This window comes from Lynx canadensis, chromosome E1 (genome assembly GCF_007474595.2).
Source record: "Lynx canadensis isolate LIC74 chromosome E1, mLynCan4.pri.v2, whole genome shotgun sequence".
NCBI classification, from domain to species: Eukaryota; Metazoa; Chordata; class Mammalia; order Carnivora; family Felidae; genus Lynx; species Lynx canadensis.
In genome coordinates, this window is record NC_044316.2 from 18,756,315 (window position 1) to 18,779,553 (window position 23,239).

The 23,239-nt window shown below is 43.2% G+C and overlaps 1 protein-coding gene across 4 annotated transcripts in view; it reads left to right on the top strand.

The window, feature by feature from the left end:
- Positions 1 to 8,927: 8,927 nt before the first annotated feature.
- NF1 (neurofibromin 1) overlaps positions 8,928 to 23,239 on the top strand; it is a 251,040-nt gene continuing 236,728 nt past the window's right edge. For all 4 annotated transcript variants that reach the window (XM_030295711.1, XM_030295713.1, XM_030295712.1 and 1 more), the window contains exon 1: positions 8,928 to 9,359. In XM_030295711.1, the coding sequence (XP_030151571.1) occupies positions 9,300 to 9,359 (60 nt within the window). In that variant the 5' untranslated portion in view covers positions 8,928 to 9,299. The remainder of the gene's footprint in view (positions 9,360 to 23,239) is intronic.

Genomic DNA, 23,239 nt, shown 5'->3' on the forward strand with positions numbered 1-23,239 from the left:
CTTGTGGCCCCAAGATCAAGAGTTGTATGCTCTTCCAAACTGAGCCAGCCAGGTACTCCGTTGTGAGTGCTTTTTTTTAAAAAAATTTTTTAAAAAATGTTTATTTATTTTTGAGAGAGAGAAAGACAGAGCATGAGTGGGGGAGGGTCAGAGAGGGAAGGAGACACAGAATCCAAAGCAGGCTCCCGGCTCCCAGCTGTCAGCACAGAGCCCGACACAGGGCTCAAACTCACAAACCACGAGATCATGACCGGAGCTGAAGTCAGGCGCTTAACTGACTGAGCCACCTAGGTGCCCCCTATCATGAATGCTTTAAAGGTCAGGGGTGTGAGGTGAGGCCAAGGCAAGGTCAGCCATGAGATGATAGAGTAGGCTTCCTCCACCCTCATTTTATTCAGGTATAATTGACAAATCTATAACATATTTTAAATGTACAACGTGTGGGGCGCCTGGGTGGCTCAGTTGGTTAAGCGTCCGACTTTGGCTCAGGTCACGATCTCGCAGTCCGCGTCGGGCTCTGGGCTGATGGCTCAGAGCCTGGAGCCTGCTTCCAATTCTGTGTCTCCCTCTCTTTCTGCCCCTCCCCCGTTCATGCTCTGTCTCTCTCTGTCCCTAAAATAAAATAAAACGTTAAAAAAAATTTAAAAAAAATAAATAAATGTACGTGTGATGATTATATATATATATATATGTATATATATATATATGTATATATATATAGTGAAATGATTACTACAATCAGGTTGATTAACACATCTATCACCTCACAGTTATTTTTTTTTTTCTTTTCTGGTGAGAATGCTTAAGATCTACTCTTTTGGCAAATGTCAAGTATATAATACAAGATTATTAAGTAGGGGCACCACACTGTACATTAGAGCCCCAGAACTGATTCATCCTAAAAAGAGTTTATACACTTTGACCGACATCTCTCCACATTCCCCATTCCTCAGCCCTGGCAACCACCATCTATCTATTCTCTGTTCCTATGAGTTCAAATTGTTTTTATTTTTATTATTTACTTCACGTATAAGTGATACCATGGAGTATTTGTCTTTTTTGTCTCAAAGTGGGCTGAGACAAATTATTTCAGGCCCAGATAAAAAGAGTGAAGACAGGGGCACCCGGATGGCTCAGTTGGTTAAGCGTCCCATTCTTGATTTCCAATCAGGTCATGATCTCATGGTTCATGAGATTGAGCCCCCTATTAGGCTCTGAGCTGACAGCATGGAGCCTGCTTGGGATTCTCTCTCTGTCTCTCTCTCTGCCTCTCCCCAGCTCCCATGCATACACACTCTCTCAAAATAAATAAATAAACTTACAAAAAAAAAAAAAAAAGAAAAGCAAATGACAAAAGCTTCAAGAATGCCAGCTGAGTAACCCCCCACCCCCCTTAAATCAGGAAAACAAGAGGGTTTTTTTGAAACTCCATCCAGTATTTCCGCCTATATCTCATTGGCAGAATTGGGTCAACTGGCCATCTTCAGTAGAAAGAGTCTGGGAAGGTAAGGATTTTTGTTTATTTTTAAATGGTCACATTGTTCCCTTAGAACAAAATTGGAGGAGAAAGGAAAGAATGATGGCAATCTGTGCTGTATCTCTCTCCACCAAAGTGCTTCTCGAATTTTCTCTAATACGTGCAAACTCCCCTCTCTTTCCATTGCTGTTCTTTTTTTTTTTCTTTCAGGAGTCAGACTGAATCCTTTCTTTCTTTTTTTTAATGTTTATTTATGTATTTTAACAGACAGCGAAGGCCAGTGGGGGAGAGACAGAGAGACAGAGAGAGACAGAGAATCCCAAGCAGGCTCCATGCTCAGCTCTGAGCCCGACTTGAGGCTTGATCTCATGACCATGAGATCATGACCTGAGCTGAAATCAAGAATCCAATGCTCTACTGACTGAGCCACCCAGGTGCCCCAGACTGAATCTTTTCTATTCCATCTTTTTGGCTCTTCCTCTCCCCACCTGGGAAATACCTACTGGATGCCAGGAGCCCATCCAAGCCCCTTGTAAGTATTATTTTGTTTAACTCTCGGGACAGCCCACGAAGCAGGTACTTCTATTATCTATTATCGTCCCACTTAATAGATATGGATAATGAAGCTTACAGTGGGGAATTAACTTGCCAAGGTCACTAGCTAGAAAGGGGTGGAGCTGTCATTTGAACCCAGATGTCCTAGATGGAAACTGACTCTGAGCTGGAAAGTTGTGCCCAAGTTCATTGGGAAGCGCTTTCAAGGATTAACACCTGGGCAGGGAGCAAGAACTCAGGCTCGGCCAGAAGGAAAAGTCAAACTAAGACATAGTTGCAACAAAAGACTTGAGTCAATCCCACGAGGACCTTTGGAGCTGAGAAGGCCCTTCAGAGTAATCCCATCTTGAGGCATAAAGGCCAAGTCTTTAGACCCCTGCAGAAGGGGGCATCCCCTAGGACTGGAAGTGGGCTCTCTTGGGGAACAGGTGTGGCCTTAGGTGAGGTGGTTCTCTCCAAACTGATGGCAGTTTTTGCAGAGGGTCTCAGACAGCCATCAGCTATTAACACGCCCAGCAGCAGGGGTGAGTGTGGGATATGAGAGGTCGAGGCCTGAAGAGGACACCATGGTATCCACTCATGTCCACTTGGACTTGGACTGTTCAGATCCACAATAGTGGGGAAAGTTCTTACAAGATTCCAGTTGTCTCTTTCCCTGAGGAAATGCACACGATTAAGGTTAGTAGAATGAATTATAGCCCTCAATTGATCATCTCCCTTCTCTATGCTTTCTCGATTCCCCTCACCCTAAGCTGGCATTTCTGCTACTCTCAATGGCTTTTGTGGTAGGGTGACCCAAACCCACACATCCCTGAGAGGGTCTGACCCCCTCATCACCATGCCCTTTTCAGATGTGGCTGCTGCATTTATCTATTTATTTATTTATTGTTTATTTATTGGAGGGGGCAGAGAGAGAGAGAGAGAGAGAGAGGGAGAATCCCAAGCAGGTTCCAAGGTCAGTGTGGAGCCCAACCCGGCGCTCGATCTCATGACCTCGAGATCACAACCTGAGCTGATACCAAGAGCTGGACGCCAACCCTGAATCTGGCTGTGTGCTGACAGCACAGAGCCTGCTTGGGATTCTCTCTCTCCCTAGCTCCTTCTTCCCCCCCCCCCACTTGCTTTCTCTCTGTCTCAAAAATGAATAAATAAACATTAAAAAAAATTCAATAATAAGAAAAAAGAATTAGGCACTCAACTGACTGAGCCACCCAGGTGCCACTTGTCCATTTACTATCCTACTTGCACAAGGGAGAACCAGGAGATGCCCCTATGGATCCCCAAATATATTCTTCTCTGCTACCCATTATGTAATAGCTCTACCTGTTCCTGACGATCAGGGTCAATTATCCCTCATGAGATGATGACCCCCTTTCCTTGCCTGCTAGCGTCTTAGTATGAGCAACCCAAAGTGACTGGGAGGTGGCCATAGCTTCAAGTGTAGTGGGACGATTGCGGTGTTCCTGGTGGAAGTGTTCCTCCTTTGGGAACTAGGACTTCTAGACCTGCAGAGCCCAGAATTGTGGGGACGGGAGACACAAAATTCCCCTAGGGGGTCACTGGGGATATTGTCGACCGGGGCCACTCCTTCCATCTCTCAGCTGGAATCCATGAATTCTACCTGTTGGGGACACAGTGCCCCATATTCATCATTGACTAGGGTGTGTTTTTTGTCCTGAAGGATGTTGGTCCATCCTCTCTAAGCTGGGCCTCAGTTGTGCCTTAAATGGCTATTATATCATCCCATTGGGCGAGCAGTTTCTGGCTAGCATGGTATGTTATAGGACCAATAGATTTCATGGTCATGTACCCACTGCATACCTCTTTCACTTTAAGGAGGCTTCTTTGGTCCAATGCTATGTTATATAGCATCTTGTGTCAGTGGATCAAACCCTCTGTAGGCCCTTAGACAGTGGTGCTGGTTAAAACAACAAAATTCTGTGAGCAGAAAATGCAAACCCATACCCAGAATGTTTCTATTCCAGTCTGGACGAATTACTGTTCCTTTGAGGCGAGAAGATGTCATTTTTGCCATCAACAGGCTGGTTGGTGTCCTGAGGGATGGTGCCATATTAGGGATTTAGTTTTGGTCTCTATTGCTGGTAGGTTGGGCACTTGGTGGCACCAGCGACTAGACAGGCCTTAGTAAGTAGGGGCCCATGATGTTGGGCTCATGCATAGTCTCTACCCTTGCCATGGGGCCCCTCTGGACATGCATTCTTGTCTCTGCATTCTCCTAGGGGATACAAATTTTGAAAAATTTAGAATCTTGCTAGATCACAGGGAGGCGGGGGGGGGTGTGGGGAGATTCAGAAGCTTCCACTTGGCCTTCTCCACTATGACAGCTCTTACCCCATAGGCCAATGAACAAATGTGAGGCTTCTGCCAACCACCAAGTATGGCTTTTCTAATTATACATTCAGGGAGAACCAGAGGACTCATTTGTCTATATTCTTGCTGGGAACACAGTCTTCTTCAGTCATCAGGTTCTGGGTCTGAAAACTGGTGAGGGACTGTGGCTTTTTATTGGGGCAGGTTCCCTCAGCAACCTCGTCATCCATCCTTGGGTTTTTAAATTTTTTTTTTTAACATTTATTTATTTTTGAGACAGAGCATGAATGGGGGAGGGGCAGAGAGAGAGGGAGACACAGAATCGGAAGCAGGCTCCAGGCTCTGAGCCATCAGCCCAGAGCCCGATGTGGGGCTCGAACTCACCGACCGCGAGATCGTGACCTGAGCTGAAGTCGGACGCCCAACCGACTGAACCACCCAGGCGCCCCTGGGTTTTTAAAAGGTGTACACATTGAAACTTGAGGGATGCCTAGGCTGGTTTCCTCTTGGTACATGGTGTTCTGTTAACTACCTCCGTAGCTCTCTGTGGGTCATGTCCCCTAGGCTGCCCCTCTAATTGTGCCACTCAATGATGCCGCTTAATCTTGCTTCTGTTGGTTAAGCGTGCCGCCTGGTCTCTATTTCTTCAAGATCCCATCAAGCCTACTGCTATCAGGGAGCCTAGCTCTGTGACAATATGGTCTGCCATTAGCCCTGGTCTTGAGGAGACCTACAAACCCAGAGTGTGCAGGGTGATGTGGGGTTTGAAGGTTTTTAAGTGCATCAACCCACATGCCCCAAAGTGTCAGGATCCCACTTCTTTCTAACCATGCCACTGACCTTGACCTAGAAGACTTTCCAGGGCTGAGAATTCAACCTGTTTGGAGTTCTACTATTCTTTTTTTGTTTTTTTAAGTTTATTTATTTTGAGAGAGAGACAGAGAGAGTGAGCAGGGGAGGGGCAGAGAGGGAGAGAGAGAATCCCAAGCAGGCTCTGCACTGTCAGCTTGAAGTCCCATGCGAGGCTTGAACTCACAAACTGTGAGATCATGACCTGAGCTGAAATCAAGAGTTGGACATTTAACCGACTGAGCCCCCCGGGCACCCCAGAGTTCTACTGTTCTTAGACTTAATTTGTGGGCCTGATCTTCAACATTTTCTGCACCCCCCCACCCCCACTCCTCATTTATGTGTTGCTAAGGAGGCACTCTAGCCTTAGCCTTTAATTGGGGATTAACCACTCGCAACTTTTCATTGTCTTACTCCAACAATAGTTGTTCAATCTTACTGTTCTTAAATTTCTATTTTCCCCATATTAAAAAAAAAAAAAAGTGCCTGATAGATTACATCTACCCGTGCGTTCTTGCACTGGTATTATATCCCATCCATCCTATCCTATCCCATCCCATCCCCACTGCTGACAGTTTTAACAGTTGCAGAGCTACGGCATGCCAGGGCCTATCAAGGCCTTCTTCACCTGGGGCCTTGCTGCCAGCTGGCCAGTGGATGATTCAGCTCCCCTGGCTCAGACCACACTCGTGGGACTAATTGGTTTAGTTTGGATCCTCTGGAAAACCAACTCAGAAATGGAGATTTGCAAGCAGGAAATTTATTGGGTAATACCCTTGGGATCAACATTGCAAAGAACTAAAAGAGTAGGCCTGAGCAGAAAGAGAACTTGAACTAAATAAAGGCAGTCACAAGCAAAGGCCTCACCTGACCCCCTGGGAGCTGATCACTTATGAGGGCTCTTGAGTGCTTCGGGGTGGTCCCACCCCAAGGCCTGTATCTTCCAGCCACTTATGCAGTTTCTCCTGAGGTAGCTCTCTTGCTAAGGGCAATTTCTGGAAAGGGATTCAGTTGAGAGCTGGCCACTAATGCTCCCTGCAGCTGGGAAAATTGGTGGCTCAGCTGTGAGGTGCCCAGCACTCCTTGGGATCCTAGAACAGGGGTGGGGGGGGGAGTGTGTGCAGGGGTGGGAGATGGGTAGAATGTAGGGAATGCTCCTGGAACGAGACCCCTGAAGACAAAATTGGCAGAGACTGCCGTGTGACCAAAGCAGAACAACTGAGAGTGCTGGATTTATTTTATTTGGATTAATTTTATTATTTTTTATTTGAGTAGAGTTGACAAGAGTGATGCATTTAAACCTATACCAAGTGCTAGTAGTCCTCTCGAACACTCTTGTGTTGGACCATGCAGAACTGGGATGTTAGGGCACGGTCTAATTCGCTTCTACTCTGAAGCCATATCCTTCCTAGCTCAGAGCCAGTCAAGCTGGTGCTCAAAATTCAGACAGCAGATGTAGTTTGTTTGGCTGCACAAGGTTTTAAAAAATGTGAAAAGGCTGCCACTATGTAAAAATTGGAAGAGTGTATATGTAAACTCAGATTTCCAGCTTCTATTGATCAAGGGGAAGATCGAGCAACCCTGGGTCAGTATTCTTGCATGGCGGCAGTAATTGAGTGACAGCTGCCCCTTTAACTGGGGGGATGTGCCCCTTAGTTCACCACAGTATGTATGCGTTACCTGTTTTGGCATTTTTGGGTAGAATCCCTGCTGTGGTATGCACTACCTGACATGGTGCATGGTCTATACAATAGGTGTTTGGGCGCTTAATATTGATTCAGCAGAATGGAATGAATTTAATTGGAGAGGAAGTCGGAGTGAAGCCTAGTGTTAACACTCCAAGTGTTATGAGAAGCTTGGCAGCCAGTGGGGGCAACAGGACAGGAAGTGCAGATTAGGATGAATTAGTGAATTAATGCTGGCTGGAGCCTGAGAAAAGCAAGAGCAGAGGGCCAAGGACTGAAGTTTGAGTGTTTTTTGCCTAGAGTTAGGGAGGAATGGGGAATCTGGGGAAGCAGAGGAGAGAAGCACAAAGGGACCTCAGGAATGGAATGCTCCTGGAGCCAAGGGAGCCGAGGGTTTAGACATTTGCATCCAGGCTAGGGAAGGTGCAGGGAATAGGCAAAGAGCCATGGCAACAAGAAAGTAATTGGGAACTTTCAGAGGAAGCATGAGAAAAGGAGAGGAAGATTGCAGGTCTGGAAGTTTAGCAGTGAAGTACAGGCATTGGGATACTCTCTGGAGGTACGAGTGAGAGCTTTTTGGGGGGTTTTAGCTGGGAAGGGCACAGATGGACATTCATTTAACATCCTTTTCTTTAACATTGTCACCATCATTTCTGACATCATCTAAAAGACATTAGTTGGTATTCATATGGCATCCTTAGAGAATGGACAACAGAGCCACCTAGACCCTTTCCTCTCATTCTAGTGGAATGAAGTATTAATTTAATATGTATTTTAGACAATCACCAGCCAGCAAAGGTTGGAAACTTCTCTCATGGATATCTCTGTGCATGGGATACTGGCTTAGAGAATTTTTTTTTTTTTTTGTAGTAAATGTAAAATACTAGTTTTGCTCTGCCTTATCACCTGATTAGTTATCATATCACGCGGCCTAAGTGGCTGATTAGTGTGTGCTCAGAATGTGGAAACTCATTTTAAGATTATCCTAAGTAAAGTGTATTGAGGAAGATAATCTCAAAAATAGCTCATTCCAAAATTCATGCCCGATATAGGTAGATCATTGTTTTGGATGTAATCCTCTCCCTGGAAAACCAATTTCACACGAAATCATTTTAACTGTGGTATTAAGGGTATAGGGAACCCCATTGTTTCTGGAGAGCCACAGTCTGTCTCTACTGTCTTTGGAGTCAAACCATCTAGGTTTGCATGCTGACTCTGCCACCTACCCAACTCTGAGACTTCAGGCAAATCTGTTAGATGAGGGTAATACCTATTGGAAAGGTTCATTGAAAGATTTAAATGAGATGATGAGTGTTGAATCAATAATGTATGGAAGCCCTTAGAGGATTTTTGAGGATGGTGCAACTTGAATCTGTATCAACCGTGCAAAAGTTTTATTAACTTGGATGCCTATCTGTTCAGCAGAGGAAGTCCGGACTGCATTCTGGAGTCTGAGCACTTTGACCGCCATCGCGTCTAGGAATTGGGATTTAACACAGACAGTTAAAAAAAAAAAAAAAAATTGTATCTGTCTTGGCCTTATTTCCCCCGTTTCTCAGCAGTTTATACTAGCTAGCTACGAAGGACCTGGAAACCGGAGATTGTGTACTTTATTTTTTTGTGAGAGCTTAAGGCAGAGAGGGACCCTCGCATAGCCCCCCAGATCAGCCGCAGAGATCTGCGCCCTGGGAGAAACGCTAGCTCCGCGGCCCCCTAACTTCCAACCCGGGGAGCAATCCAAACCCTGAGGCCGGCGGGGGAGGGGGAGCCTCTTGTGGCGGTGGGGATGCGAGCGGATGCTCCCGGGTCGGCACGGACCGTCGCCGGCCGAACCCAGAGCCAGAGTCTAGGTGAGCCCGGCGGCGAAGAGGGACGCGCGCCTCCGGGCCCGGAGGAGTTAGGTGACGTCACCTCCAGGAGGACTCGCTTTTTCATTAATGAAACCGGCCGGCACGGGCGCATGCGCGGCAGGCCGCCTTCCCTCTCGCTTCCCCCTCCCCTTTCCCAGCCGCGCTCTCAATCTCAAGCTCGCTCGCTCTCCCTCTCCCCGGGCCGTGGAAAGGATCCCACTTCCGGTGGGGTGTCATGGCGGCGTCTCGGACTGTGATGGCTGAGGGGAGACGGCGCTAGTGGGGAGAGCGACCAAGAGGCCCCCTCCCCTCCCCGGGTCCCCCTCCCCCGCCCCCCTTCCCCCTGCCTCCTCGCCAACGCCCCCTTCCCCTGTCCCCCTCCCGGCTCGGCGCAGGACCCCCATCCCCACCCCCGTGGGAACGTTCGGAGCCCGCACTCCTCGGACCCTCTCCTCGCCTCTGCCTTCACCTCGGCCCCCGCTCCCCGCCCTCTTCCCGGCCCTGGGCGCCGGCCGGCCCGTCCCTCCGCCGCCCCCCGGCCGCGGGGAGGACATGGCCGCGCACAGGCCGGTGGAATGGGTCCAGGCCGTGGTCAGCCGCTTCGACGAGCAGGTAACGGGCCCTCGGCGGGCGGGAGGTGGGAGCGAAGTGGGGGTGGGGGCGGAGTGGGTGAGGGGAGGAAGGAGCAGCCGCCTCCCCCGCGGCTGCCTCGGGCTCTGGAGGAGAGGAAGGGGGGAACTAGAGGGGGTGGCCTAGGGGGGAGGTGCGGGGAAGGAGGGGAAGGCTGGTGGCTCGGGCTCCCCTTCCCTCCTAAGTCGGGGGGTGGGGCCTCTTCCCTGACCACCCCTCGGACCCTCCATCCTCTTTATCCCAGCCCTTCCGCTTGCTAATGAGGATGAGTGACCTGGGGGCGCTTGCAGGGGCTCTCCATCTGGATTTAATCATTTCCCCCTCCCTTACTTTTGTTTGTTTGTTTGTTTGTTTGAACGGAGGTGGGTAACGTTTAGGGGTTTCCTCTTCCCTCAGTGGACCTCCGAACTGGGGGTGAGTCCCTGGAGGAACCCCCAGGCCTGTCTTGTGTACCCCCAATGGGAGAACGATAACATCCCGCCCCTCCCCCAGTTTCTTCAGCTTCCTCTCTTGGACGGGGAAGAGTAGAAGCAGGGAAAGCACAGGTTTTCTTACTTTCTGCTCCCTGGAGCCTGCCCTGAGAGCTCCAAGTGCACACTCAATGCACATCTTTTTGGTACCCCACTTGGGCGTCCCCCCATATCCTGATGAGACAAGACTGGCATTTACATGTTGTAGTAGAAACCATGGTGCTCGTCCCCTTCTGCTTCTGAAATATTTTTCCCTTTTTTTTTTCTTCCTTGAGAATTGCAGTTTCACCCTTTATTTTGCCAGCGGTCTGAGAATGTGAATAGGGCTTTCTTGAGTGAGAATCTTGGGGAGTAAGGGGAGCAGGATGCCAGGAAAAGTGGGAAACTGCGTCTGAGCCCCTGACAACGGAGAGCAGGGACAGCTGGGATGTGGTCCTGGAGCCGATAATTCTGCTGGTGTTGTGTTGTTGTTTTTAACTCTCACCTCTTGGTTCACAAGAGAACTTTCATTGAGAATATTTGGGGTGGAAAAATAAAAGTTTCATAGCTTGGGGAGGTGCCTTTTTATTCCTTGAGCTTCACACGCTGGATCCTGAGGCTGATCAGAATGAATGCACACGGAGCCTTTTGTCAGTGGGAATTAGTTTAACTTTGCGTTGCTGTGGTTAGTTGGGGATAGTTTAAAGGGATGCTTTTTTTGCAGCTGCAGTTCTGCCCTGGGCTTCCTGTGATGAGGGACATGTTAAGGTTGAATCAATCTATTTTGTTGACTGGATACAATCATAAAAGTGATTATGGGAGCTGAATGGAGGGGCAGGGGAGGGCTCCACTTTTACTGGATCCTCAAAGGTTTCCTTACAGGACTCCCAGTGTTGCTGACCTACCCGAAAGATGTTTGGGATAGGCAGCAGGATTGAGAAGGCAGTTGAAACTACCTAGGTAGAATAGAATTACAAAGCTGTCAGGGGCTTGTAGCGTGTTGTTTCACCCATCCCTCTTCTGCTTCCAGACCAAAAAGCTTGTAAACCAACTGTACTACTGATCTATCTGAGGAAGTAAAATGTTACTGCATACATTGCATTGTGTTATTGATAGAGCATTCGATTTAAAACTTGATAGAAGAGACTTTATGTAATCTTGAAAAAGGATTTTAAAGGCACACGGAAGAACCCCAAGTCTAAACCTTGGGGACAGCATAATATGGATGCAGGAATTTGAAGTGTTCACACTACCATTGTTTTTCTCCAATTTTTTTATTAGTTTTTTCCCCAATTTTTAAACTTTATTTCTTCACTTCTTACCTGTTGATCCCTAGGCGTATCTGCCACCTACAAAAAAAATATAGTTTTCTAAATTTATTAAATTTTTTTTTCAACGTTTATTTATTTTTGGGACAGAGAGAGACAGAGCATGAACGGGGGAGGGGCAGAGAGAGAGGGAGACACAGAATCGGAAACAGGCTCCAGGCTCCGAGCCATCAGCCCAGAGCCCGACGCGGGGCTCGAACTCACGGACCGCGAGATCGTGACCTGGCTGAAGTCGGACGCTTAACCGACTGCGCCACCCAGGCGCCCCTATAGTTTTCTAAATTTAAAAGAACGATTCTTATTATATTCCCAGTAACACAAGTAAATATTTCCTTCTTTTTGTCTCCAGTGTTAAAAGACCTTAGGCTTTGTTGTTTGCGTTGTTATGAATATTGTGGAATCAAACTCGCCACCATCTGTTAAAAATTAAGGATGTAAGAGTTTTAAACGGAAGCATTTTTAATGTATTCCTTATGTTATAATTAAGAGAAAGATACGTAGGGCAAATTATTCCTCACATTCTTCTCTGAGGTTAAAGACCACTGACTTTGCCATACAGAAGTCTAAGGCTTTTCAATGTTTAACATAAGGTACTTACATACCTTAATTTACTATAGTAGTAATAAACGTTTAATTCAAATTAGAGATTACCTTGAGGTTGGAAAGTGAGAAAACCGAGGCACAGAGATATTAAATGACTTTCCAAGGTCACGTGGCAGACCTAATAACAAGAGCCTCAGTACGAAACGTATTGAATGCTGAACAGTCAGGGATACTTTTTCTGAAAAGTATCTCATAGGATTTGTTTTAATAACCCCTTAAGTATAGTTAAGGGAGAAGAGTTCACATTTTTATTGAGGGGAGAAAAAGCCCCACGTGTAGGGAGAGGTATTTGTATAATTAGTCTCAGCTATTTCTAAAAGTTTTAAATTTGGGGTATATTGTCTGTACTTTGTTTCAGCGGGTCCAGAGGGATACAGGCTGCTTTTTATTACAGCTAAGACATGTGTATGTTGAGCCCGAGAGCGTATGCAAGTCTAAAGGTAGCAACTCTGTTTATGACTGAATTGATGGTTTGGTTGGACTTCTAATATTTGTGGTGATGTAAGCAGAAATGCATTACTAGCCACTGCCGATAACGTTTTGTACTCTGATGGGTATTGCTTGGCAACTTGATGCGGTAGACCCAGTTAAGAGAAGTGGCAGTGTTCCATCTTGACATTTTGAGCTTAAGCCCTTATTTCCAAGTGGGTAAAATGAAATTGCTGTAACCTGCTAGTATTGCACCTAAACCTAATATTTATGGCCTAAGTTGAATGATTCTTACCAATTTTAAGAGTAATTATGTCCTTGGTTAGGGAAATGGCAATTGCAAAGGTGGATGGCCAGAAAGCGGAGTGAATGTATCAGTTATTTATTTATTTTTGTAAAGAATGATGAGTTAAAAAAAAAATTAATGTTTGTTTATTTGCTGAGAGAGTGGGAGACAGCGTGACTGGGGGAGGGAGAGAGAGGGAGACACAGAACCCAAAGCAGGCTCCAGGCTCTGAACTGTCGGCACAGAGCCCGACATGGGGCTCAAACTCACAGACTGTGAGATCATGACCTGAGCTGAGGTCGGACACTTAACTGACTGAGCCACCCAAGCGCCCCTGAGGTTTCTTTTTAAATGTTTATTCATTTTGAGAGAGACAGGGCGCATGCGCACGGCACGGACGCGTGTGCACGCGCGCCCTTGCAAACACAAGGAGGTGGGGGAGAGGGAGGGAGAATCCCAAGTAGACTCCACGCTGTCAGTGTGGAGCCAGACTAGGGCTCTGTCTCACAAACCTTGAGATCATGACCTGAGCTGAAATTAAAAGCCCTACGCTTAACTGACTGAGCCATCCAGGCGCAGCTGAATCAATGTTATCAGGTACATCTTCTACTTTTCCTTAACCTGCCTTTATGGTGCTGAATAGTACGTTTCTAAATTGATACTGGTATATTTTAGTGTAGCTCTAAATTGTGGCTTATTAGGTTACTATTAATGAATTAGAGAAAACTTTGTCACATGCCCCACCTAGCTCTCTGTGCCCCTCTGGTTCTGTAGGACTTTGTTTCTGAAGCGGCATAGAAGAAAACTGTGCTTATTTGAATTTTTTTTTTTTTTAACAAATTGAAAAAAAGGTATCCCCAAATGATTTGTTGTAAATATGTTCATTTAAGCACTCATGTATTCCATATCTGGTCAAGTAAAAACAGTATATACCCCCTCACCCCCCATATTTAAGAACATATTAGAGAATAAACTCTGATTTTTGATTTGAAACAATGGCATATCAGTTACTGTAAATTGGATGCTAATTGGAATGTGCTTTGAATATGTCGTGTGAAACTCACGCAATATAAAATGATTGACAAATGTCTTTGAAGTTATACACCACATGTTAATTGGCTAAGTAGATTTGTAAAACTTTGAAGCTGTTTTGGATTAAAAAAAATCTCGTAGCTTTGTTTCTTAAAGCCTGGTCTGCCATTTTTATAAGGCCTTAAAGGTAGTTGAAAGTGAGTACTCTTTTGGTGAGGGGTATTTTGTGGTGAGGAAAAAATGCGTATTCTTTATTCTAGAATTCCTATTTAAAAAAATTTCTTCCAACTCATCCTTAATTAGTTCTCTATGCTCCCTCACTACCCTTACCTTATTTAGCATCCGATTTAATTTTTGTGTGAGTGCCTTCCTTTTCACCTTCAAACTTACTAAGATTTCTTTTCTCAAGCATTTACTTGGTCCTGTAGCTTTCTCTCAGTGGATCAATTTTTTTCTTCTTTTTGTTGCCAGATACCTGCTGCCTCTACTGTTTATCCACTCATTTCCTTTATAGCTGAAAACTAGCTTCTGCCTCTGCTTTCCTTCTGGATTGCTGCTTTCTTGAAAATGATTCCTTCTGGCAAAACATAGTGGTTTTTGCTCAATGGTAGTGCCGCTGTGGTGTTCTATTACCCCTGGAAACCAGTCTACTGGAATTCATAAGACACAGTACTGTCTTGTATGTCTGTATGTTTGCAGATCCTTATATACTGATGTGCTCATCAATCCTTGAACAGATTTGCTTTCCCTGTCAAACTATGCTGCCTGTCACTGAACTGGGATTCCTGAATGGGGTTTGAGTTTTGTTCTGCTATTTACTTTCTCTGTCCTTATGCTAGCCATTAGATGTCTGTGGATCCTAGATTCTCCTCATCTGTCAGAAAAGAATCAACTAGAGAATCTCTAAGGTTCTCTATCTAGTTTAGATATTAGATGATTTTAATATTTTAACATTTCCCTGTTGCCTTCACAGTCCATTGGGAGCTGACGCCACTTGATTTACCCAGCTATTTCTCATTATGCCTCAGCATGCACCTGTGTCCCAGACAGGTTGGCTCAGTCTCTTCTGTATATATCATGCTTATTCCTGTCTCTCAGCCTTTGTTGATGCCAGCCCCTGCCTGCATGCTTTCATTCCTCCTTTGTGCTTTTAAAATTCCTGTCCATCCCTCCCTGTGCAGCTCAAGCTTCATTTTTCCCATTAAGTTTTTTTTGGATGAAACTCACTGCAGTCTCACTTCTTGGTGTACTTGTCACCTGGGGTTTCTCCCCTCAGGAGGGTTGGTTGAACACAGCTTAGTATTTGCTCTTCTCTTTTTGTCAAATAGAGTGTAAACTTTCTAAAAAGCAAGACGCCTCAGTTAGCATCCTCATATAGTCACCCCAGTGACCAGCATGGTTGTGAGCATATAGCACATCATTGGTGGAATGTTTTCTTAATATGATTCCTGGTTGAAAGGTAGACTGGTTAAAAGTAGTGATGACCTGGGCTTTGTTTTAAATGTAAATAACCAAATTTATAATGTAGTGTTTATAAATAGCCTAGGTCTTATAAGTTAAATGATATTTTACCTATGAATAGGTTTGTTTTTTTTTTTTTTGAAGAGAGCTTTAAGGAGGAACTTACACATATTTATATTTCCTCCCAGAGAGAGAACATGTTTTTTGAATCAAATTGCTTTAGATTTGATTAACTACCTTTGTGATCTTGGATTTGTCACTTTTCGTGGTAAGTCAGAAGGAAACTTTTTTGCAGTAGTCTGATAGGAAAATGATTGCAAAGAACTTTGAAAAATCTAGAAGTAATTCAATGTAGGATTTACACATGTTCTTTACAGCCTATTGACTATTGTGTTTTCACTAAATAAGGGAGATTGACTGGTCTCTGGATATTCCCCCAAAATGTACCTTGGCTGATATATATACCTTACTTTAGCATTCATTAACAAATAGTTATGGTACTGAGAGCATCTTTATGTATCATGGATCTCTGTAATTGATCTGTTTTCTTGCTTTATCATCTAATTTATAGCAAATGTATTATATGGCTTCTCAAGTTTAGCATGTTTAATATAAAAGTGTTACAAGGTGTTGTGTGAATTGGGCCAGCAATATTGTTTCATTTGATCTTAAAATATTCCTACACTTTATTTTATTTGACATTTTGAACAGTAGGAAATTAGGTTCTTAAATCTGCTTCCTCTTCTTTTATTTCATTATTATTATTTTTTCATGTGTTTAGCATGGAGACTTTTGTCCTTGAAGGAAAGGTTAGTGATATATTACAATACTGTAGTGCCTTATTTTTAAATCTTTTTTCTTTGGATTGCTCGGGCTGCTATGGGGCGTTTTTGTTTTCATCTTCAAATTTGGTGTTTTGGGGTTCTATATAGACTCTTTATTGTTGCATTTTAACAACATGCTTTTAAGGGTGAGCGGTGTATTAATTAAGAACATGTGTTTTGCAGATGTGTTCCTTCAGCCTCAGTCTGTTCTTCATTGGGAGTTATGTGTGTGTATAAGACAAGGGACAGGAGGTATAAGAAGGCTCGTTTTTAAAAAAAGGGAGTTTAAGGAGGAGAATATTCCATAGAAGAAGTAGAAGGAGAGGTTTGTGGTCAGCTTAAACTGTTAAAAGGCTTAGAATCAATACTGAAGTAGAATATGGGCATCTTAAGGTCTTTCTCTGCAGAGGATTGATTTGTATTTATAAAAGCATTGGCTTATTTGTAGGACATCTTTTAGAATACCCCATTTTCTTGTGGATGGAGAGGGAAAGATGAGACAAAGTTTGTTTTGACCTTGAAGAATAGAAAAGTTAAGGTGTTTTACTTTGTAGTGACTGTGAATTTAAGATTTCAGCAATCTGTAAAATTCTGTATCATACTGTGTGCCAGGGCCTTCAGTAAACCGAGCACTCTGAGAGGTTGTACTGAAGAAAATTTTAACATTCTAGAATATGAATAACTGGAATTGGTAGCGCCCTCATTAAAAAAAATATTTCTTTGAGAGATAGAGCATGAATGAGGAGGGGCAGAGAGAGAGGAGAGCGGGAATCCCAAGCAGGCTCCACACTGTCAGTGCAGAGCCTGATTTGGAGCTCAGTCTCATGAACCGTGAGATCACGATCTGAACGGAAATCACTTAATTGACTGAGCCACCCAGGTGCCCTGGTAGTGTCCTTATTAAAGTCTCTCCAGGGGCCTGCAGTAGACCACCTATTTGACCACCTCAGATATCAAATGCCAGTGATACATAGTTACATTCTTCAGTTCTCTGACAGTGGCTTTTGAACCATTGACTTTACCATCAAAAGAGCTTCTGTTGAGATAAGAAAGCCCCAAGCTAAAATGGAATCCCATTCTATTATAATGAAGAATTGAAATTATCCTCTAAACCTACATATACTTTTTACTAGAAACGGCACTGATTACTTTGGAGTAGCAGTAACTTGAGGTGCAAAGTTCCAGATTACATATTTTCTTTAAACCACAGATTGGCACTCTTTTGGTTTGGCTTAAGGTTGCCACTACAGTCTACAAGCTGTTGCCTGTTCCTCTTCGTATTTTATAGCTTTGAGTTTTTTACCCTATTGAATTTCACAGAACTTAACTTTTCCTGATGAAATCCTTTGCCCCTTTATTTCACATCCCCCAAACAGGGTGATGTATCTAGTGCAAGAGGCATGGAGTTAATTGAGTAAATACCAAGAGTTTTAGACATTTACTTTAAAAGGTTTTTACCTAACTTACTTATTTTGAGAGAGAATGAGAGAGAGAGTGCACACGCTTTATTTTTTTAAGTTTACTTATTTTGAGAGTGAGAGAGTGCAAGTGCATGCACGCAGGGAGGGGGAGGGGCCGAGAGGAGAGACAGAATCCCAAGCAGGCTCTGCACCATCAGCACGGAGCCTGATGTGGGGCTCCAACAAACCATGAGATGGTGACCTGAGCAGAGATCAAGAGTCAGATGCTTAACCGTCTGCGCCACCTCGGCGCCCCCAACGTATGTTTTTAAGAGAGTGTGAAAATGGGAGGCGGGTGGGGCAGAGGAAGAGGGAGAGAGAGAACTTAAGCAGCCTCTGTGCCCAGTGCGGAGCCCTACGCCAGGCTTGATCTTACGACTGTGAGATCATGACCTGAGCCTAAATCAAGAGTCAGATGCTTAACCGACTGAGCCACCCAGGCGCCCCTTACCTAACTTATTTTTAATCATAGTTTTATACCCAGATAGTGACTTTGTGGGTAATTACTGCTCATAGCAATCTCAGGTGACCCTTTTCAGTTTAATTGTTGACGACTTTCCTTGGGTAGTCTCCATAGTAATTTGGGCATGAGAAAATGTACCATCTCAAATTTGTGATGGCACTACACTGTGTAGTGAGAAAAAGAGCTTTTGAGTGTAGCTTTCAAGATAACCTTGGACAAGTCACTTAACATCTCTGAGCTTCAGTTTTCTGTTTTTATCATAAAATGGGGATTATACCTTCCCTGCTCACATCATGGGCTTGTTTAGTATCTTAGGTGTGAATCTTTCACATGAAAGGAAACTATAAACAGTCATAAAAATGTGTTACTGTGATTATCATACTATGCGGTATTTTTCTATCCCTTCTTTATGCTTTGTTATTATTATAGTTTCATATTATTATTACCCTGCATGAGGAAAAATAAAACTAGAGGTGCAGAGCAATTGTTCACAATCATATGACATGTAATTAATTGAATTTAAACTAGAGTGTGGGTGTTAATCCTTAGAGCAGTAACTTTTCAATAAATAGAGCTTTACAAAAAAAGGTCTAAATTTTTTGAACAGATAGCACAAATATGTAAAATGAGGAATGTATTCTTGCTTCTTCCAAGTTGAGTTATTAGAGTTTACCTTTTATGTTCATATGAGAGTAAATGGAAACCTTCTAACTCATCTGGTCATATGTTAGAAATAGATAAAAATAGACATACATTTTAAACATTATATCCTTGATTTCATTATTTATCATTCGTCTTTTCACCTTACCAGAACTTCTTTGGCTGTTAGGAGAAGTTGTAACATTGTTCCCCTTTTATTTAGTTTTATAGCATTGCATCATACTCACTGAAGATTTTTAGATGAGGAGAGATGAATTCTGAAGGTGAGAGAATAGAATTTGCTAGAATACCAACAGGAACGTACAGATTATGTATTTACTTCATTTTTTTTTTAATCTTACCATTTGTCCACTTTTGTAAAGTTGGTTTTCAAACTTGAAGAACATTGCATTTAGGATTTGATTAAATTTGAGGCAACTCTAAACTTCAGTAGTATTTGAGTGCTTTATTCTATTGGATTCCTGGGTATTTCTGTTTTCCTTCCTTCCTTCCTTCCTTCCTTCCTTCCTTCCTTCCTTCCTTCCTTCCTTTCTATATCTACTTTTTCAGCACCCCCCCCCCCCCCAACCATCTTGTCTTTTGGAATATCTCTTCAACCTCTGTCAGCTCAGGGCTGGGAAAGTGTTTTGCTTTTATACTCCAGGCAGGTCTTCCTTTTGGGTAATGGACTGAAAGGGGGGGGGGGGGGGGGAGGGGGGGGCGGGGGAGCATTTGTGTTTCCTGTTATGTTTGTTCTTGGCCTCTGATAACTGAAGTTGCAAGTAGAGAATGGAAGAGGTAGTAGGTTTTGTTTTGGTCAAATGTTGGCAACAAAGATCAGTGAAGACCTGTGCTTTGGTTTCTACCCTGCCTCAACTGCCTTTGTGATATGTAAATCTAAATTCCAAGTTGTTTCATTATCTGTAAAACAGGAGAAATAGGATCTGACACTCTAAAACTTTTATAATTCTTAAAAAGGATTGACTTTTGTTTCTTTTTTTTTTCTTTAGAGCCAGCCCTCTAAAAAAAATAATTCCAGCCACTAACAGATTAGTCACAGATCCTTAGTTAGAAGGAATCTGAGATTATTATTATTAATATTATTATTTTTTTTAATTTTATTTTTTCAAATTTACATCCAAATTAGTATATAGTGCAGCAATGATTTCAGGAGTAGATTCCTTAGTGCCCCTTCCCCATTTAGCCCATCTCCCCTCCCACACCCTCTCCAGTAACTCTCTGTTTGTTCTCCATATTTATGAGTCTCTTTTGTTTTGTCCCCCTCCGTGTTTTTATATTATTTTTGTTTCCCTTCTCTTATGTTCATCTGTTTTGTCTCTTAAAGTCCTTGTATGAATGAAGTCATAGGATTTTTGTCTTTCTCTGACTAATTTCATTTAGCATAATACCCTCCAGTTCCATCCACATAGTTGCAAATGGCAAGATTTCATTCTTTTTGATTGCTGAGTAATATTCCATTATATATATATATATATATATATATATATATATATATACATACACATACACACACACACACATATACATACATATATATACATATACACCACATCTTTTTCATTCATCCATCGATGGACATTTGGGCTCTTTCCATACTTTGGCTATTGTCGATAGTGCTGCTATAAACATTGGGATGCATGTATCCCTTTGAAACAGCACACCTGTATCCCGTGGATAAATGCCTAGTAGTGCAATTGCTGGCTGGTAGGGTAGTTCTATTTTTAGTTTTTTGAGGAACCTCCATACTGTTTTCCAGAGTGGCTGCACCAGCTTGCATTCCCAAGGAATCTGAGATTATTTAAATCCACTTCTGCAATAGCCTTGGCAGATAATTGTCCAACCTCTATTTGGATATTTATTTAAAAAAAATACAGTAGTAATTCGTGTTCATTGTAGAAATGCAGCAAATCACAAAAGAATGAATAAAAGTCTAAAATGCCACACTTCAGAAAGAACCGCAGTTAAAATTTTGGTACATAATTGAGTCTGCCGATTCTGAAATCAGAATGCTTGGGTTTGAATTCTTGGGCTCTGCTTTGCTACTGCTTCCTAGCTCTTGGCCAAGTTACTTAACTTCTTCAAGCTTCAGTTTCTTCACTTGTAACAAAGAGTCAATGAAAATACCTAATCCACAGAAGGTGGTTGTGAGGTTTAAATTAGGAAATAATGTGTCAAGCATGTGGCAGTTTCTTGCACTTGGAAGGAACTCAGTAAATGTTTGCTACTGTTACTATTGTTAGGTTGTTTGAATTGAATGAGATACATTGTTTTATAATCTCTTTTAACATACCGGCATAATGTGAACATTTGCCCATTTGATTGCATTTTCTTTTATGTTTGTAAAAATTAAGGTATTCTCGGGGCATCTGGGTGGCTCAGTCAGTTGGGTGTCCGACTTCGCTCAGGTCATGATCTTGCAGTTCAGGGGTTCGAGCCCTGCATCGGGCTCTGTGCTGACAGCTCAGAGCCTGGCGCCTGCTTCCAATTCTGTGTCTCCCTCTCTTTGCCCCTTCCCCCTCCCGTGCTCACACTCTCTCTCTCTCTCTCTCTCAAAAAAAAAAAAATAAAAAATTAAGGTACTGTATGTAATTTTATTTTTTTCTTAATATTTAAAGAAATTTGAATTTTCTACATTGAACATGTTTATAATCAGTAACAAAGTGAGTACATATTTTATAAAATATAGGACTTCCAATTAAATGTGAATTTCAAATAAACATGAGTAATTCTTTTTAGTATAAGTATATTCCATCAACATTTGGGAAAGACTTATACTAAATGTTTATCCATTATTTATGTGAAATTCACATTTTTAAATGTTTATTTTTGAGAGAGGGAGAGAGAGACAGAGTGTGAGCAAGAGAGGGACAGACACACACACACACACACACACACACACACACACATACACACACATACACACACAGAATCTGAATTAGGCTCCAGGCTCTGAGTTGTTCTACAGGGCTCGAACTCAAAAACGGTGAGATCATGACCTGAGCCGAAGTTGGATGCTTAACTGACTGAGCCACCCAGGCGCTCCTGAAATTCACATTCAGCTGCACATCTTATTTGCTAAACCTGGCAACTCTAATCTAAGTGACTTTAATATCAAGGTGGATCACCTATCCAGCATCTTAATCTCCAACCCTCCTTGATCTTACTTCTAGTGACGGTGACCATAACAGAGATAGGGTCTCCAAATTCAGCTGAGTCCTTAATACTGTCCTGTATTGCTAAGTATCCTTAAACTGCACCCATTCTCATTTACTCCCACAGTAATTCTTATCTTCTCTATAATCTCAGTCTCTGATTCTGCTACCTGAATTTAAGGTCTCTATTTTCTTCTATCTCCTATGGTACCTCATTCCATTATTTCCCTTTATTATATTCTTCAACTTCTCTCATTAAAGAACAAGCCATTAGATGAAATATTGGCTGAGAGCCTTGAAAAGAGAGTTTAAACCTTTTAGTATGTGTGGCATACAAGACCCTACAAGATTCACAGTCCACTTCAGGCTTCACTTTTCTCTGACAGGCTTCCCCGGACTGCCCAGTCTGAATTAAGAGCTCTGCTTACATGCTCCCACTGTACTCTATGCATCTACCATAATATTTGCCATAATTTTCTTACTGTCCTTCTCCCTTATCAGACTTTAGACACCTTGAGACCAGGAGTTATGTCTTGTCTTTATTACCTCAGCGTTTACCACAATGTGCACGCAAGTGGAGGAGGGGGCAGAGAGAGAGACAGAATCCCAAGCAGGCCGCAAGCTGTCCGTGCAGAGCTGGACGTGGGGCTCGATGACTGAGCCGAAATCCAGAGCCGGATGCTCAACTGACTGAGCACCCAGGCACCCCTTGACTGACTGACTGACTGACTGACTGACTGCTTTATTTAAACATTTTTTAATGTTTATTTTTGAGAGAGAGAGAGAGAGACAGGCAGGGCGTGAGCGGGGAGGGGCAGAGAGAGAGGGAGACACAGAATCCAAAGCAGGCTCCAGGCACCGAGCCATCAGCACAGAATCCGACGCAGGGCTTGAACCCACGAACTGTGAGATCATGACCTGAGTGAAAGTCAGATACTTAACCAGCTGAGCCACCCACGTGCCCCTTGATTTATTTATTTTGTAACTGGAAGTATGTCAATCCCCTTTACCTACTTTGCTCATCCCCCCACCCCTCTCCTCTCTGGCAATTACCAGTTTGTTCTTGGTTTCTGTTTTGTTTGTTCATTTGTTTGTTTGTTTTTAGATTCTACATACAAGTGAAATCATCTGGTATTTGTCTTTCTCAGTCTGACTTATTTTACTTAGCGTAATACCCTTTAGGTCCATCCATGTTGCATAAATGGTTCAGTGGTGGTCAGTACTCAGGCATGCCATTTTTCATCCCTTTTCTCAGTATTTTTGTATATGAGAGTGTTACATGAGATTTTTAAAAAAGTAAATGGCTTAAGAAAGGCTGAGCATCAGGTACACTATGTTTTTGCTACTCATCTGATTACCAGCGTAGTGAGCCTATTAAAGAATATTCATTGGCATAACCTCTAATATTTGGAAGGGAGCGTGGACTGTGACGGGGACACATGGTTGCTTCCCCTATTCCACAGGGCTCTGTGTGAATCAGAAATGTGAGATCAGATAATATATGTCAAGGTACTTTGTAAACTCACTTTATACAGGTAAAATTTCATTGTTATCAATGATCCTTCCTTCTGTAAGAGCTTAAAAGTCATCTGCATAATAATCAGTCTTAGAATCATCTGGTTGTTGACATTAGATTCAGTCCATAGGCCTGAAATCACATTTTCACCTTTACCCACCCCTGTGTTTTGACAATTGAGGCAACATTTTCTCATTCC